General features: G+C 51.3%; 1 protein-coding gene and 1 long non-coding RNA gene across 2 annotated transcripts; one reads left to right on the forward strand and one right to left on the reverse strand.

Annotated features, from left to right (window-relative positions):
• Positions 1-4,941: 4,941 nt before the first annotated feature.
• Positions 4,942-14,374, reverse strand: PMF1 (polyamine modulated factor 1). Its single transcript, XM_006113909.4, has 5 exons — positions 14,174-14,374; positions 11,604-11,709; positions 8,848-8,948; positions 7,502-7,697; positions 4,942-5,752 (listed from the first exon to the last, which is right to left on the reverse strand). Exons 1-5 carry the CDS (start codon positions 14,329-14,331, stop codon positions 5,699-5,701), a joined length of 615 nt encoding a protein of 204 aa, XP_006113971.1. The 5' UTR covers positions 14,332-14,374; the 3' UTR covers positions 4,942-5,698.
• An 11-nt stretch (positions 14,375-14,385) lies between these two features.
• On the forward strand, positions 14,386-14,957 carry LOC142819727 (uncharacterized). Its single transcript, XR_012897532.1, has 2 exons — positions 14,386-14,598; positions 14,731-14,957. It is a non-coding gene; the product is annotated as an uncharacterized LOC142819727 (long non-coding RNA).

Raw genomic sequence — 14,957 nt, forward strand, 5'->3', positions numbered from 1 at the left:
TGAGCCCCTGCCTCAGTGTTCTGACCTGTAAAATGGGGTTGCTAATACTGATCTACTGTGTAACGCACTTTAAGTGCTACCACTAAGCTGTAGGGCGAGTGTAGTGTTTTGTTTAGTTGTAGTTGTGCGGTTCTCCACAGGCATTTAAATCCCCACAGCCAGTGTTCCCTGTAAGCTGGGCACTTTAGCTGAGTGCCCACAATGCGGTTTTTGTTGTTGCTACTGGTGGTGCACATCCGCACATGCCTGGGTGGCACATAAAATTTATTCTGCACATGTATGGAAAAAATCCATACGTGGCTGGAAAAGATTAAAGGGCCCATGGTTCTCATCCCCCAAAGAGCTGCTGCTGATCTGCAGTCACAAATTGGCGCAGTGGCTAAGCCAGTGCTCTGGCAGGCCCCAAAGTGGGCACCTGCAACGAGCAGGGGAAAGCTAGCTCGCCAGTGGAGCCCAACCTTGTAGTTGTGCTCTGGCAGAGCCTACAGCAGGCAGCACAGCCTGGGCACACAAGCCGGCAGGGTGGTCACAGGCACATGCAGGGCAAGAGGATATGAGCAGGAGAGCGGCTGAGTGCTGGGCTGTGGGCGACCTAAGCAGTTCCTCTGGTTTAGGAGCCTAATTCTAGGTGCCTCTCACTAGCCACGCAGCTGCTGCCTTTAGCATTTCCTTCCTGACTTGCTCAGGCTGCTTTCCCGTCCGCGGCTGCCTTTCCTAGACACCTGCTGCCCAGGGAGCCCAGGTGCCAGCACAGGGCTGAGGCGTGTGCCAGGCCAGCCAGCCAGCACCACCTGGGTGCCTTGCAGCTGCTCAGGCCTATAACGCAGGCGTGGAAGAGGGAGGATGGCGCCAGGGGAGTGGAGCGAGAGGGGGGGCAGTGTAGGGACGGGCTAGCCCAGCAGCCGAAGCCCCCTGCCCTCTGTGGGGCCAGAGCAAGTGTATGTCACCCCTTCACGGTCCCTCTGGATCCCCCCGCCACGCCGGAACAACTGCAGTGCTGGGCCACTGTCCTCCCCGTGCTGCATTTGCACTGCCGCCGTATCGCCCGCTGTGCCTGGCACAGGGCCGGGCTCCAAGGGGAGTCAGCAGTGAGACGCAGCACGGTCTCTAAATAGACGGGTTCCAGGTGGCGTCAGCCACTTAGGCAGCCAGAGGGGCTGGGCCCAGATGCACCCGTGTCCCCATTACCAGCTGGGGGGGGGGGGGTGTTCAGTGCCACCATTAGAAAACCTGAGGCCCCGCTGCCTTCTGCACTGGTGCAAATTGGGAGCAACCCCCCCCCCCCCAAATGCCCTGAAGCTGCCGGGGCAGGCTGGGCAGCAGCGGTGCACGGGGTGACGTGCTTGCGGCCTGTAATTGCTGCGGAGCGGCGGAAGTTTTCTGCCGCGGCCCATCGGGGGTTTCCTCTGTGTCCATGGAGAGGCCTCTTAAGATGTAATTTTTTTTGCTTTGCAATTTGTGCACATTCCTTCCCCCGGCGCATCCTGTCATTTAGGCTGATTTCCTGCGCTCCAGCCCCGGGATGGCCTCCAAACCCTGGAGAGGAAACACGGTGCCGGTCAACCCTCGCTCGCCCAACCAGCTGAGGCCGTTCCAGGCTGCTACACGCACGGTGCTCTCTGCCACGTGCACCAGGCAGGAGCCAGGGTGCTCCGAGCAGCACGGCTGAGCCTCAGTAGCCAGGCCCAGGAGGGGGTGACCCAGGGTGACAGCACGGCCTGTTTATGCCGGGTTGGCGCACGTGGGTCGGATGAACACTTGCCTTGCTGCAGCTCCTTTGCAGACAGCTCCTGCCAGCACCTTTCGGCCAGCGGCTGCTACCTGCTACTGGCTAGCATAGCCCGTGTGAGACCCGGAAAAGGCAGGAGGGGCCCAGTGTCATCCTCGCTCACCATTCACCAGCACCCACGAGCTGCCTTGATGTTGCCTCGAGTGGGGGTATCCAGGGTTCTCTGAGCAGTGTCCACTTCTGCCTCTCCACTTGTATCTTTTGCCTTCCGTCATCTCTGCTCCCTTTTACGTCACCCCCTGCATTTGGCTGTGTTCTGGCGGGAGGGGGGGAGCGGGGAGGCTGTTGCTGTTTCGGGTGCATTTCACCTCCTTCAGAAAGGCACCCAGCCCGTAGCATCCGGACTGGGTCTAGGCGACCTAGCATCTCGCTGGAGTTCTGCCATTAGCCTGGGCGGATCACTGCCCTGCTCCATGCCTCAGTTTCCCAAGCTGTAAAATGGGAATGATACTCTCAAGCTGCCTTGGCCCCCTACGGCTGACTTGGCACTGGGGCCCACTGGCATTCTGCACTCAGCTCACTGGAGGATTCACTGCACGGCTCCGGGCATGGACACAAGGTTGCCCCTGCCTTTCAACGGGACGTGGAGGTATATCTACACTATGGATGCTCAGGGGCATAGCTCAGCGTCAGAGCCATAGACGTTTCCTACAGGTTGGACCTCCCTGATCCGGCACTGTTGGAATCTGACCAGTCCTGAATTTGCCAGACTAGGGGAGGCCCCGTCACTGGCCCCCAAACCCACTGCCTGCTACTGGCAAGCTCTTGTCCCAGCAGGCAACCTGCCTCTTCTCCCTGCCCCTTCCCCAGTTTGGCTGGGGTGCTCGCCTAGCTGTTGCTGTTCACTCCCTGGCCCCGCATTGCCAGGAATTCTGGTCTCAGCCCTGCACTGCCCCCAGTTGGGCTGCTGACCCTGTTGCCCTGCGCCCTGGCTGGGCCTCCTGCCTTTGGTTCTGCTGGGCTTTCTGGTCCAGGAGCATCCATGGTCCTGCCAGATCAGAGATGCTGCTGGACCAGAGAGTGCTGGTTTGCAGAGGTGCAACCTGTACATCCATGGAAGGGGGTTAGCTGCCCCCATAGTCAATGCCCCTCTTGGAGAAGCAGCAGTGAGGACTCCAGAGCTACGTCTACACTGGCCAGTCTTGTGTAAGAACATATGCAAATGAGGCATGGTGCTGAATATCGCCGCACTTCATTTACATACTTAATATGCCGCCATTTCTGTGCAAGGGGCTTTTGCGCAAGAAGGGTCCGTCTACACTGCTCCTTCTTGCGCAAAACCCCCCTTTCACAAGAGCCATTCTGCCTGAAAATAAGCCCCTTGCGCTAAAATGGCAGCTCATTAAGTTTGCAAATGAGGCACGGCCATATTCATCGCCCTGCCTCATTTGCATACATTCTTGTGCAAGACTGGCCAGTGTGGACGTTGCCTAGGAGAATTCTTCCAGCAACCGAACCCTGTCTGTGCCCAGAGTCAGGCTGACATCACCACATCACACAGGGGGCAACATTTTTCACAGCCCTGCGCACCAAACTGGGTCAAGCTAGTTTTGAAGCACAGACCAGGCCAAAGCCCAGTCAGGGCTTTTGAAAAATCCCACCTAAAGGTAAGCGTTGCCGACTCTCAGGGAACATCAGGGAAAGTGCCTGGAATGGCTTGGGGCACGTGGACAAGGAAAGTGAAGCAGGGTGTGTGTAGAAAAAGGCACAAGGGATTGTGGGAAAACAAGGCTGGGCCAATCCTCACAGGGCCATAGTTGGCTGATGGGTTTCACTTTAAGCTCTTTGTTGATGGGCCTGGGATGTACTGAGCTGGCTGGACATGTTTTAACCAGGGTGATGTGCTGCAGGAACTCTTTATCCTTCATCTTCACCATTTACTCCTCTTGAGCTAATGTGCAGGGCTGTTTAAACCCACTCTGCCCCCGTTCTCAGCCTAGGCACAACTGCAGCAAGAGGGCATGGAGTTCATGGCTGGCTTGGCATGGAAAGTGGCTTGTTCGGATTCATCTGTTTCTCAGGCCAGCGTTCACTTCCACATCCTAACCACTTCCAACCCCAGCTCTGGCTGGAGGAAGACCTGGGACTTTAGGGCGGGGGAGAGATGCTGCGGGCAGCTTAAGGCAGCCAGAGGCTGTCATACAAAGCCATAAACCACAGAGGGCTTGGGCCAAGTGCACCATGTCCAAGCCAAGGCCTGGTCTATTTAGATTATAATGCAGCAAGACAAGCTTTGTTTGCGGAAAAACAAACCTAATTTGGGCACTCACTGCTACTGGGCCTCACTCCTGCAGGAACTAACATTTGGGTACAGTAAACCCATTGCCTGTTTCCAGGATTATTTTGGTACTGGAGCGGGCTCAGCGGCCCTTTGCGGACGTCATTTCAACGTAGCTGTGTTTTACTTGCTGGGCTTTGAGTTAAGAGTGCAAATTGGGAAGGCCCCAGAAACATCAGTCAGGAAAAAGCTTTACTAGATAGGGTCATAACCCACAGATAGGAGGCAGCCTGATGGCTGCTGGGACTTGCCAGTCGTGTGTCCATTCGAAACAACAGTATTTGCACATAAGGATCCCAACTAGCATCTAGAGCCCACTGCCCAAGGAAGCTAGCACACAATACAATACAAGCCCTGCTTTGAGGAGCTCCCAGTCTAAAGAGATGGGAGGGGGGCATTAAGACCCAGTGGTGCCCCATGAATATGGGTAAGGAGGCCCTGGTCATGCCAGAGCGATGCAGCAGAGACAAGAACTGAGCTCAGATGCCCCGAATCCAGTCCTGTGTTTTAATCCGCATTGCTCTCGAATACCACAGTGCAGTGATCCCAAGCAGGTGCTGGGTGCCAACACAACTGGCTTCTACTCCCATTGTCCAGAGACCTGTGCACTGCGGGGCAAGTCGCCTTCTCTTTATGTGCCTCTGTTTCCCTGTCGAACAGGGAAGCGCATGAGCTTTGTGTTTTACGCTCACCCTGCACTAAGTCCGAACAATACATTTCACCCCCAATTGCACAGGTGTAACTATAGCACGACAGAATCAGGTCTTTCCATCTAGGCTCCTGGAAGACAAGACTCCCAATACACCTTGTGGCAAAGCGTTCCAGTTAAATTTCTGCAGAGACGACAGATGGAAATTAACCATACGATACAGGGTGACAACTACTACATAGGAGTTTATTCTGCTTATTGGAAAGTGCTTGTAAAAAAAATAAAAGTGCTAAGGCTACAAAAAAGTTTTACTATGTCAAAATACCATTCTAAATACCTATGTACATGTCATCCAAAACCTATCTCCTGGGAACACCTCTATCAATGCTTTGAGCACTCGCCTCAACATCTAGCCAGATAGAAATCACATGAACCAAAGTTTTGATATTTGTCTCTTTCCTTCAAATGTAGCTGTGTTTAACTTGCTGGGTAAGGTACCTAGAATGGACTCTATTATACTCCTGAAGTCTCATGAGCGGTCACAAGAGTGCTCAGTATTAAAAACCCTCCATTCATTAACATTTGCAAAGCGAGAATTCCCTGTTTCATAAAGCTCTTACAAGAACACAGGGCAAATGCACAGATCGGCTATCACTTTCGAGACCTGTTTGAGACCCTCGCTTCCAGTGGAGTTTAATGGGGAAAACGGGGGCTAAAAATCCTGGTGCACTTGCTCATTTCAGCATATTTTGATCCATTATTTCCCGTGACTGTTTCAGAATGTCTGATCTTCACAGTGTTGAAAACAGTTCACTCCATTCTGACAAATGAATGCAAAGGCTCGGCACAAGTCAAGATTTCAGCACGATATGAGTGGGTTATGCAATGCACAGAGAATCCCGCTTCCCAAAAGATCGGCAGAGCTTCATCGATGAACATAAAACCCCTTTGTGAAACTCGTGCAAAATCTTCCCCTGCCTCCTCATTCGGGCTCCTGGAATGTCATGATTAGTTCTCTCTGTTCTTTAGTAATTGCCTGAGAGGAGAAGAGGAGGAAGAAAAAAGAAAAAAAAAAGACGATGAAGTCTTTCTCCTCCACGAATCCTACTGTTCAGGAAACAAATGCAGCCCTCATGCAAAAGAGAGCATCGTTTCCACCCTTGGAGACAGGACAACATAACACTGTTAACAGCATGTGCAGAATACAGCTCATTCATTGTTCATAAGCATTGATCCAGGAGCAGCAAGTAAAACAAGGCCCCAAACGGGAAGGAACTGCCTGTCCTAGGCAAAACACTCCACTTATGAGCACAGATGTGGGTCTAATCCACACCCCACTGTAAATGCACACAAGCAGAGTTAAGCATTTAGGGATGATTTTCCAGGGAATATTTAGCTCCCAGTTAGGCACGCTGCAGCTCTGCATTAAAACATAGTAGGAGTGGGATGTGCAGGCAGCCCAGGTCAGTCCTGGCTCATGCTGGGTCCAGGATCACACCCAACTGCAGCTCTGCAATTTAAAACACAGTAGTAAACAGGGGGGAAGGGGTCAGGCTGCCTGGCTCCTACTGCCTTTTAAATTGTGGAGCTGCAGCAGGATTTGGTCCTGGACCTGGTGCGAGCTGTGACTGAGCTGGGTTGCCTTCCCCTATCGACTAATTGATACAAATTTTATTGACTACTCATTTAGTAATTTAACCTCATTTTAACATCCCTAATCCACTCCTACACTCATAGCCACCCCTGGATGAGGCCTGTAAGTGACTAGTCAACTATCCGATAAGCATATGCTTATCAGTCAGCTTGACTAGTCGCTTTCCTGTCCCCCTTGCTGCTTCTATCAGAGAGAGGCAGCAAGTGGGGAGCAGGAGCCGATGCTGTGGGGAGCTGGCTTAAAAGCTGGTTCTCCCCAGCATCGTCGGGAGAGGGGGGAACTTAGGGGCTCAGCGGGGGCTCTTGTACATTTCAAAAGCAAAGTGCATGGGGAGTACGGGGCCAGCGGGGGACCGCTTGAGCCCTCTCCCTGCCCCTGCTGGTCCCATGCGCCGCATGGTGCTGCCACCTTTGAAATGTAGCAAGAGCTGGCAGGCCTCTTACTTCACTTCAAAGGTGGAGGTGCCCTTATCGACTAACTGAATAGTCGATGCAAATTGTATCAACTATTCAATGAGTTGATTAATCTAAATTTAACATCTTTATCCTGGACCCTGCACCCCAATCCTCTGCCCCAGGTCACAACCCCCCCTTTCAACCATACTCCCTCTCAGACCCAACTCTCTCCTGCAGCCCAGTCCCCTACCTCAAGCTTCCTTCTGTACCCAACCTCTGTCCCATGCCCCGCACTTTCTCCATGGAAAGGTGTGGCTCTTGACCACTTACCTAAAATCTTGCCATGGCCACCCATCAAAAATGATTGCCCACCTTTGGCAATAGATAAAAAATTTATCGACTACTCGATTGGTAAATTAGGAAAGAAGTTCCACGAATAAGCAAAATCTCGTGGGTTTCCTGGCTCTTCATGGCAGAGGCGTGATTAGCCATTGAGCCCTCAGCATGGGATGTTGGCAATTTACAGAATTAGGCAATTAGCGGACATGCAATTAATCAAAGCAGCAAAAGAGGCAGCACAATGGAACTAAGCTGGGGCCCTCGGATTTGTGCACATAAGTTAAGTGCCGTTCAGCTGCAGCTAGCATTCTTGGCACTTTCCATCCCACAGTGACTGTTCAAACTGGTGGGACAGGGACTCTCACTCAGTGTGTTGGCTTTGGAATGAAGATTTTACCAGCCATGCTTGTTTGCGACTTTGTATCTGCTGCTGCAGCTCTGAGATTCTCTCCCGGCCGGCCAATACAGACTCTGCCAGTTTCCTGTTCTCCTCTTCCTTTTCTTTCAGGGCTTTACGCAGGTATGACTGGTGCTTCAGGAGGTACGGCACCATGGCGCTACGAATGTCTTCCTCCGGGATCCCACTGGGGCGCCTGGAAAGGACACGGGTGTTGTGAGAACTGGGAGGTGCCGACATTCCATAGTGCTACGCTTACGGGCTTGAACTGGAACATGTCACTGATCAGGCCCTCAAGTCCAGCCTCCTATCTCTGGCAGTGCCAACGCTACATGCTTCAAATGGGCATGTGTCACTATGCCGTGATGGGAGGGCGAGGGAAGGAATCCTTCCTGACACTCGTGCAATCAGATGATGCCCTGAAGCACGAGATTGGATTAACACCCCCACCAATACAAAAAGCTACAAACATTGGCAAAAAGACAACACGCTGCGACTCCTAGCACTTCCAATGCCCAGGAGTCCCAAGGATTACATACCGGCTACGTCTACACTGGCATGATTTTCCAAAAACAGAAAAGTTTTCTGTTAAAAGCATTTTCAGAAAAGCACGTCTAGATTGGCAGGATGCTTTTCCGCAAAAGCACTTTTTGCGGAAAAGCATCCATGGCCAATCTAGACGCAGTTTTCCGCAAAAAAGCCCCGATCGCCATTTTCGCGATCAGGGCTTTTTTGTGGAAAAAAGTACTGTGCTGTTTACAGTGGCCCTCTTGCGCAAATCATTTGCACAAGAGGGCTTTTGCCCGAACGGGAGCAGCACAGTATTTCCACAAGAACACTGACGATCTTACATGAGATCGTCAGTGTTCTTGCGGAAATTCAAACGGCCAGTGTAGACAGCTGGCAAGTTTTTCCACAAAATCATTTGATTTTGCGGAAAAACTTGCCAGTCTAGACACAGCCACCGTGTGTGTTTCAACAGATCAGGACACCCCAAGAAGCCACAGTTCAGAGTAACATTCAGCGCAAGAATTTACTTCCCCTTCAACTCTAGGAACATGGTCGAGAACATGTGATTCTGACACAAACAGAGGTCCAACCAGATGACCAAGTTATAGATTTGATTAACTGGAAGGGGCCTTTTGGGAATCATGTTCTTGTCAGGATACAGCTGTATGATTTAAAAGGATTCCATTTGGGTGAAATTCAGTGCTGTCTAGAGTCATCGCTGGAACTACGCACCCCTTAACTTCTACAGGGTTTCAGTGCTGCACAATTCTCAATGTTACCTCTTTAAGAAGTCACCAATAAACCCCATCCAACATGCCAAGTAAAGCGCTGCTTACCATGCAGGCTCCTCTCGCTTCTTTGCTCCCTCCACAATTTTATCCATGGAGGTAAAGAGTTCCTCAAGATTCCCTTCTTCCTTTATCTCATGAATCTCCTCCTGTAGAGGAAAGTCAGCAGGGATTGAAGAACAATAACAAAAGGGAAGTACAATGCACAGGCATCTTTCTGCCTGTCCCACTGTGGAACCATTTTCGCAGGCGCTCCTGTTGTCTGGAACAGCCGGCCTGTAACAATCTGCTTCACTGACTCCTTTTCCTTTCAGGTCTCACCTGGAAACCTCTTTCCGCCCCAGTCTCCTGCCTTTATCTATCCCCCCTTCTGCTGCTCTGTAACTGTTCTTTCCACTTTATAGGGAGCTGTATTACATGTGAATGTGTTATTTAATTCTTTCAGTATTATTAGATCTAGGGCTTGAATTTAATTCCATTCATCCCTGAAAAGCAGGGAGCTCTTCCAGGACAGTGGAAGGATCAATAGCATCAGTTTCTGCAGAATCCAAACTTTCATTCTTCTTTAAATTGTAGCCCAGAGGTCTCAAATTCCTGGCCTGCAGGCCATCCCTGGATGGTGCGATCGCACAATTTGGCCTGAAACTCCGGGTGGACCGGGGGAGGGAACCTGTCCGTTACTACAGTGGTTCCCAACCTTTTCTATACCGGGGAACAGCAAACCCAGTCACGAACTTTTGGCAGGCCAGTAACATTTTATTTGCATATTTATTATGCAAATAATGAATATTCAAATAAAATGTTATTGGTCTGCCAAAAGTTTGAGAATAGGTTTGCCAGTCCGCAGTATAAAAAGCCGCAGACCTCAGAGCCCCCAGTGCCAGCCCCAACCCCTAGAGCCCCTCACCCCTCTATTACCCCCACCAGCCACTGACCCTGGACCCCACTGCACCCAATCCCCCCAGGTCCCTCCATGCCGGCCCCAGTCCCCAATATTAGCTCTGTCCCAGGTGCCAGCCCTGCCCCCGCTAGCTCCTTCACTACTAGCTCCACCCCCAGAACCAGCTCCCTATTTTGGATGTCAGGGTGCCCTTTCAATGTCAGCCCTGCCCCCCCAAAAGCCTCCCCAGCTCCAGAGCCCCCCAGCACTAGCCCTGCCATTAGAGCCTCCATGTCTGCCCCACCCCCCTCATTTAGCTCTGCTGTTGCCTCCCAGCCACCAGCTGAGCGCAAAGTGCTTTCCTGCAGGGCAGGAGGGCTGTGCAGAGCCCGGTGTGTGCCGGGCCCCTGCTGAGCACTGCAGCAACCCGGCCCCTGCTGTGCGCAGCAGCGACTGTCTGGGGCCAAGCGCAGTGTGGAGCCACGGCAGGGGCCTGGCTGCCGCGGCACTCAACTGGGGCCGAGCGCCATGTGTAGTTATGTGGCAGCCGGGCTCCACGCAGCACTTGGCCCCGGCCAAGCGCTGCAGCTGCCCATCACGCGGCCCTGCCAGAACTGGAACCGGGGTCAGGGTGAAGCTGCCCCAGTTGCTTGCCAGGTCACTTTGCCACTGTGTGGGGAACCACAGTGGGTGGAGCTCATTAGCAGCTGGGGGAGTGGCCTGGCATGCCACAGCCTAGCAGGCAGGGGTTCATGGCCTGCCTTCGTTACTGGGCCCAAGACACGCCCCTTCCTGTCAAAGCCCCACTCTTTCCCTCCATGGCATCCTGACTCTGTGGACGTGGCTTCAGAGATCACTGGGGGAGAGGGGACTGGAGCAGAGCAGCAGGCCCGCGGTTGCGCTCTCCCACAGTCCCTGTGGCAGGGATGATCCGCGAGCTGGGCGCTTGAGACCCCCATTCTAGCCCTTGTGGATGCTCAGATGTCCTTCAAAACAGGAAACAAGTGCAACTATACAGTGTCTCCCCAGTCTGTAGTCCACTCCAGTGCATTTCCTGCTGCTCACAGCTTTTCCAAGCAGCAGAATCAAAACTGTCCTAATCTTGTCAGTTTCCAGGGGAGCTATTCAGAACTTTGCAGACAGTCATGAAACTGACAGGGATTAGGACAATTTCACTCGCCAGCACAGACAGGAACTGGAGTTTTTCACGGGGGAAGACATATAAAAATGGGGGACAGGGAAGGGTTTGTTGGGGCAAACTTGCTTAGCATCTCAGGGGATAAATAATCATAGCACATTGTGTTGAAGCACAGAGCACTGCAGTGTCAGGAGCAGTGTTGCGTGTAAGATGGCCACCCAGGAAAGATTCAGGTACCGTCCACCTGATTAGCAGAGTGCCCACAGTCGGCAGCCTGTGTTTCTACTGGTGGTGCCTATGTGCATATGCCTCAGTACACATAACCAAGTTTACTCTGCACGTGGATGGAAAAAGTTAGAGGGAACATTAGTCAGGAGCACCATCTAGCACTGGGACAAGAGATTGGGAGTCAGAGCTGAAATTTGTCACTCAGCTGCTCTGTGCCTTGTCTATAAAAGTTTACCTATCTGTAAAATGCGTAATGTAACCTGTCTCATAGGGCTGAGATGAGGTTTAATGCAGTAATATTTCGAAAATGTTTCAAGGTCTTTGGATGAAAGATGCTGCAATGTCCAAAGTGTTGTTATTCCTCATACGCTTTTTGGGATGTTACAAACAAGTCTTTAATTCTCAGCTAAATATCTACAGTTCAACTTTAAATAGAAATAAGCTTGTTTTCATTTCCTATTGGGTAGAACTGTATCTTTTGTTTAAAGGAGACTAAATCATCAAAAGAAAGGAAAAGAGATAGATATAAAAGCAAAGATCTGTTTTGCTTGTTCTTACCCGAATAGAAGTTTGCAATTGGGATATAAACTGATCATAAATACTTCTGGTCATTTCAGGCTGAAGTTTATAGAAGCGATGGTAGCAGTTTGCAAACCTCTGATAACTGTGCAAAGAAGAAAAAGAAATGCAAGCCAGACAAGTGGTTTAAAATATCATACACTGGAAATTACAAAGTTACAAGACTGTAAAAGCCTCATTGAAGACTCATGTTTATATCAGAAGAGAATGAAATGGAAGTAAAAATATCCTGTAAAACTGGCCATAATTAACATGTATACTAGTTGGTCTAACAAAAGAGCACCAAATTACAAAGGTTTGGTTTAGTTCAAAAGAACAGAACAAAATTTCTACACACAGTCACCTGTAAATGGCCAAATTCTGTACTTAGTGATATCTACACAACTCCTCTGAAATCAGCAGAAACACAGTGGTATAACTAAAGACAATATTTGGCTAAACCAGAGAGGTTTTCCTTCCTTTCCTTTTGTCAAGCTGCGCTGATGGTATATAGCAACTGAAATCAGGAAAGCACTTTAGAAACCTTTCATGTACAAAGAGATCTAGACTAGTAGTCAGTTTCATCTCCTTTACAAGCAGAAATGCTGCAAGAGCAGCTGAATCCATGCAGCATCTGGTGGGAGATTAGGGGAAAACAAGAGGAAACCATAGGGCTACATCTAGACTAGCATGATTTTCCGGAAATGCTTTTAACAGAAAAGTTTTCTGTTAAAAGCATTTTCGGAAAAGAGCGTCTAGATTGGCACGGACGCTTTTCCGCAAAAGCACTTTTTGCGGAAAAGCATCCGTGCCAGTCTAGACGCGCTTTTCCGCAAAAAGGCCCCAATTGCCATTTTCGCGATCGGGGCTTTTTTGCAGAAAACAAATCTGAGCTGTCTACACTGGCCGTTTTGCGCAAAAGGACATTTGCCCAAATGGGAGCAGCATAGTATTTCCGCAAGAAGCACTGATTTCTTACAGTAGGAAGTCAGTGTTTTTGTGGAAATTCAAGCGGCCAGTGTAGACAGCTGGCAAGTTTTTCCGGAAAAGCGGCTGATTTTCCGGAAAAACTGGCCAGTCTAGACACAGCCTAGGTGTTGATCTGCACTTACTGCTAACCCTGTGTTTGGGATGGGTGAATCTAGACAAGTGATGAGTTTTCCCCACAACTGGGCACTAGGAATGTAAAATTGCAATCATTTAAACGATTAACGGATAAACATCAGCTTATCAGTTTCTGTTACAGTTATATGCTGGCATCCACACCAGCTGCCAACCCTACTCCCAGGGAGCCAGCTTCACTGTGGGCTCTGCAGTATAACTCCTGGGGAGCTGGCTGTCACCTGGTGCTGCAGGCTCTGCAGTATGAAAGTTATACTGCAGAGCCCACAGTGTGTGTAACTGCTAGGATTTTTAGTGGTTGCATGGTTATCTTTCTAAATGATTTTTTACATTCCTACTAAGCACCTGGCCCATGAATTGTTTAGGAGGCACAAGAAGAGAGTGGAACAACTGAGCGAGTACTCACTTGGCTATGCCTTAAGATCTAGGGAGGGGGAGGGGGCTCTACATCTCAAGGAAATACAAGGCAGATGCCTGAACATTACCAGAGCTTTCTTGTTTGCCTTTCCCCACAGAATTACATTCACAGCAGCAGTCTACCCACAAGCATCACGATATCCCAGACCTTAGAACAATTAGTGTGTGATATTGGACTTTAAAAAAAAATTGCTCTGATGTTCCTATGCTCCTTATTGGATCAGGTGGAGGGAGAGGGGGAAAGTGGGAATCACCAGGTCCTAATATAAGGATGTAAAAACTTGTTTACAAACGTAACTGTGTAACTGCTAAATATTCTAGTGGATACATGATTACACATGTTGTGGGCTCTGCGCTTATATAGAAGCTTTATACTGAACAGCCCACAGCAAAGGTGGGCTACCAGGAGCGAAGCTGGCAAAGACTATAGTGAAGTCTCCCTGGGAGCGGGGCCACTGGCCAGCAGGGGCTGCCGGTCTTGCTCCTGGGGAGACTTCGCAGCAGCCAGCTCCGGGGAAGCCAATGTGTAACCTACAGCAGAGGGCCCAGGCCAGATCCACCACGGACAAGGGTTACTCTAGCCGACTGGAGCAGACCCTGCCTGCGGTGGGCCCTATTGAGCTGGAGCAGCCCCCTGCCCAGGGTGGGTGGGGACATGCTCCAGCCCCTACTAGTTAATTAGAACTGGCCAGCATCTCCATTACCGGTTAACCCTTTACATCCCTATCCTAGATAAAGGGGAGAGCAGGTGAACTGATGTGACTGCCTGGAGGGGGCTACTGAGCTAGCCTGCAGGCAAGATGCGCCCTTCTCACGCAAGGCTGGGCAGCCAGCTTTAGCAGTGCCCATTACTAGGGCCTCCAGGGCTCAGCCACAGCACATGGGAGAGGAGCCAGACTCTGGCTAACTGCAGCCCTCTCCACAAGTCTCGCGCGATTGCTTCCCAAGTCTCGCGACACTCCCCAGCCCTTCCTCACCTCTCGCGAGATTTCACCCCTCCTTCCCGTTCTCGCGAGATGTCGTTCCCTCACCTGCCGGCGGCCACCAGCTTCTCCAGGAAAGCGTCCACCACGGTGTTGAAGAGCTGCCCGCGGCCCGGATCCTCCTCTTGGGCCGGCAGGGAAGCAGCACCGCCGGCGGCCACCTCACCGTCCGCCAGCGCCGACCCTTCGCTACCAGCCGCCGCCATCTTGAACCGCCAAAAAGTCTTCAAGCGCTCGGATAGCCCCGCCCTCGCGTCTCCTTATTGGCTGAAGCGGCCGCTCTGCTCCTAGTGGTGAAGTCTTGTGTCAATCATGGCAGAAAGCCCCGCCCCGTGGCAACACGTGGCCTGGTTCCCTTTGTCCTTTTCCAGCTGTAGCCCTGCCTAGGTCCTCAGCCAGCTCCTGCTCCAGCGGGCAATGCCCCGGGTTTGCTGGCTTCCCGCCCTGCAGAGCGGTACAGCTGGGGCCCCACGGTAAAGCCACACGATCCTCCATTCTAAGATGGGAAGAGGGGGCAGGAGGTCCAAGCTGGCTCTGCACGGGCGCCAACTCTTTCAATTTTCTAATTTTCGTTCGAGGTTGCTATTCCCTTGTTTTTTCCTCAGGCCAGGTGATCAAAACCAGCTTGTGATCGTCACGGAAAGTTTCCCCTCTTCTGAACGTGGAGGAAAGCTGGCAAAGGGGACAGCTGTGCATTCTGCAGCTATGGAAACTAGGAAACAAAGCACTAGCAGCCTGAAAGCTGTTTGGGGCAGGAATCAGCTTTGTGCTCTGTGTCTGTACAGCCCTTATCAAGAGACTCCAAGCTGACTAGAGGTGTCCATAACTCTTA

Source organism: Pelodiscus sinensis, chromosome 24 (genome assembly GCF_049634645.1).
Source record: "Pelodiscus sinensis isolate JC-2024 chromosome 24, ASM4963464v1, whole genome shotgun sequence".
In the NCBI taxonomy this organism is placed as follows: Eukaryota; Metazoa; Chordata; order Testudines; family Trionychidae; genus Pelodiscus; species Pelodiscus sinensis.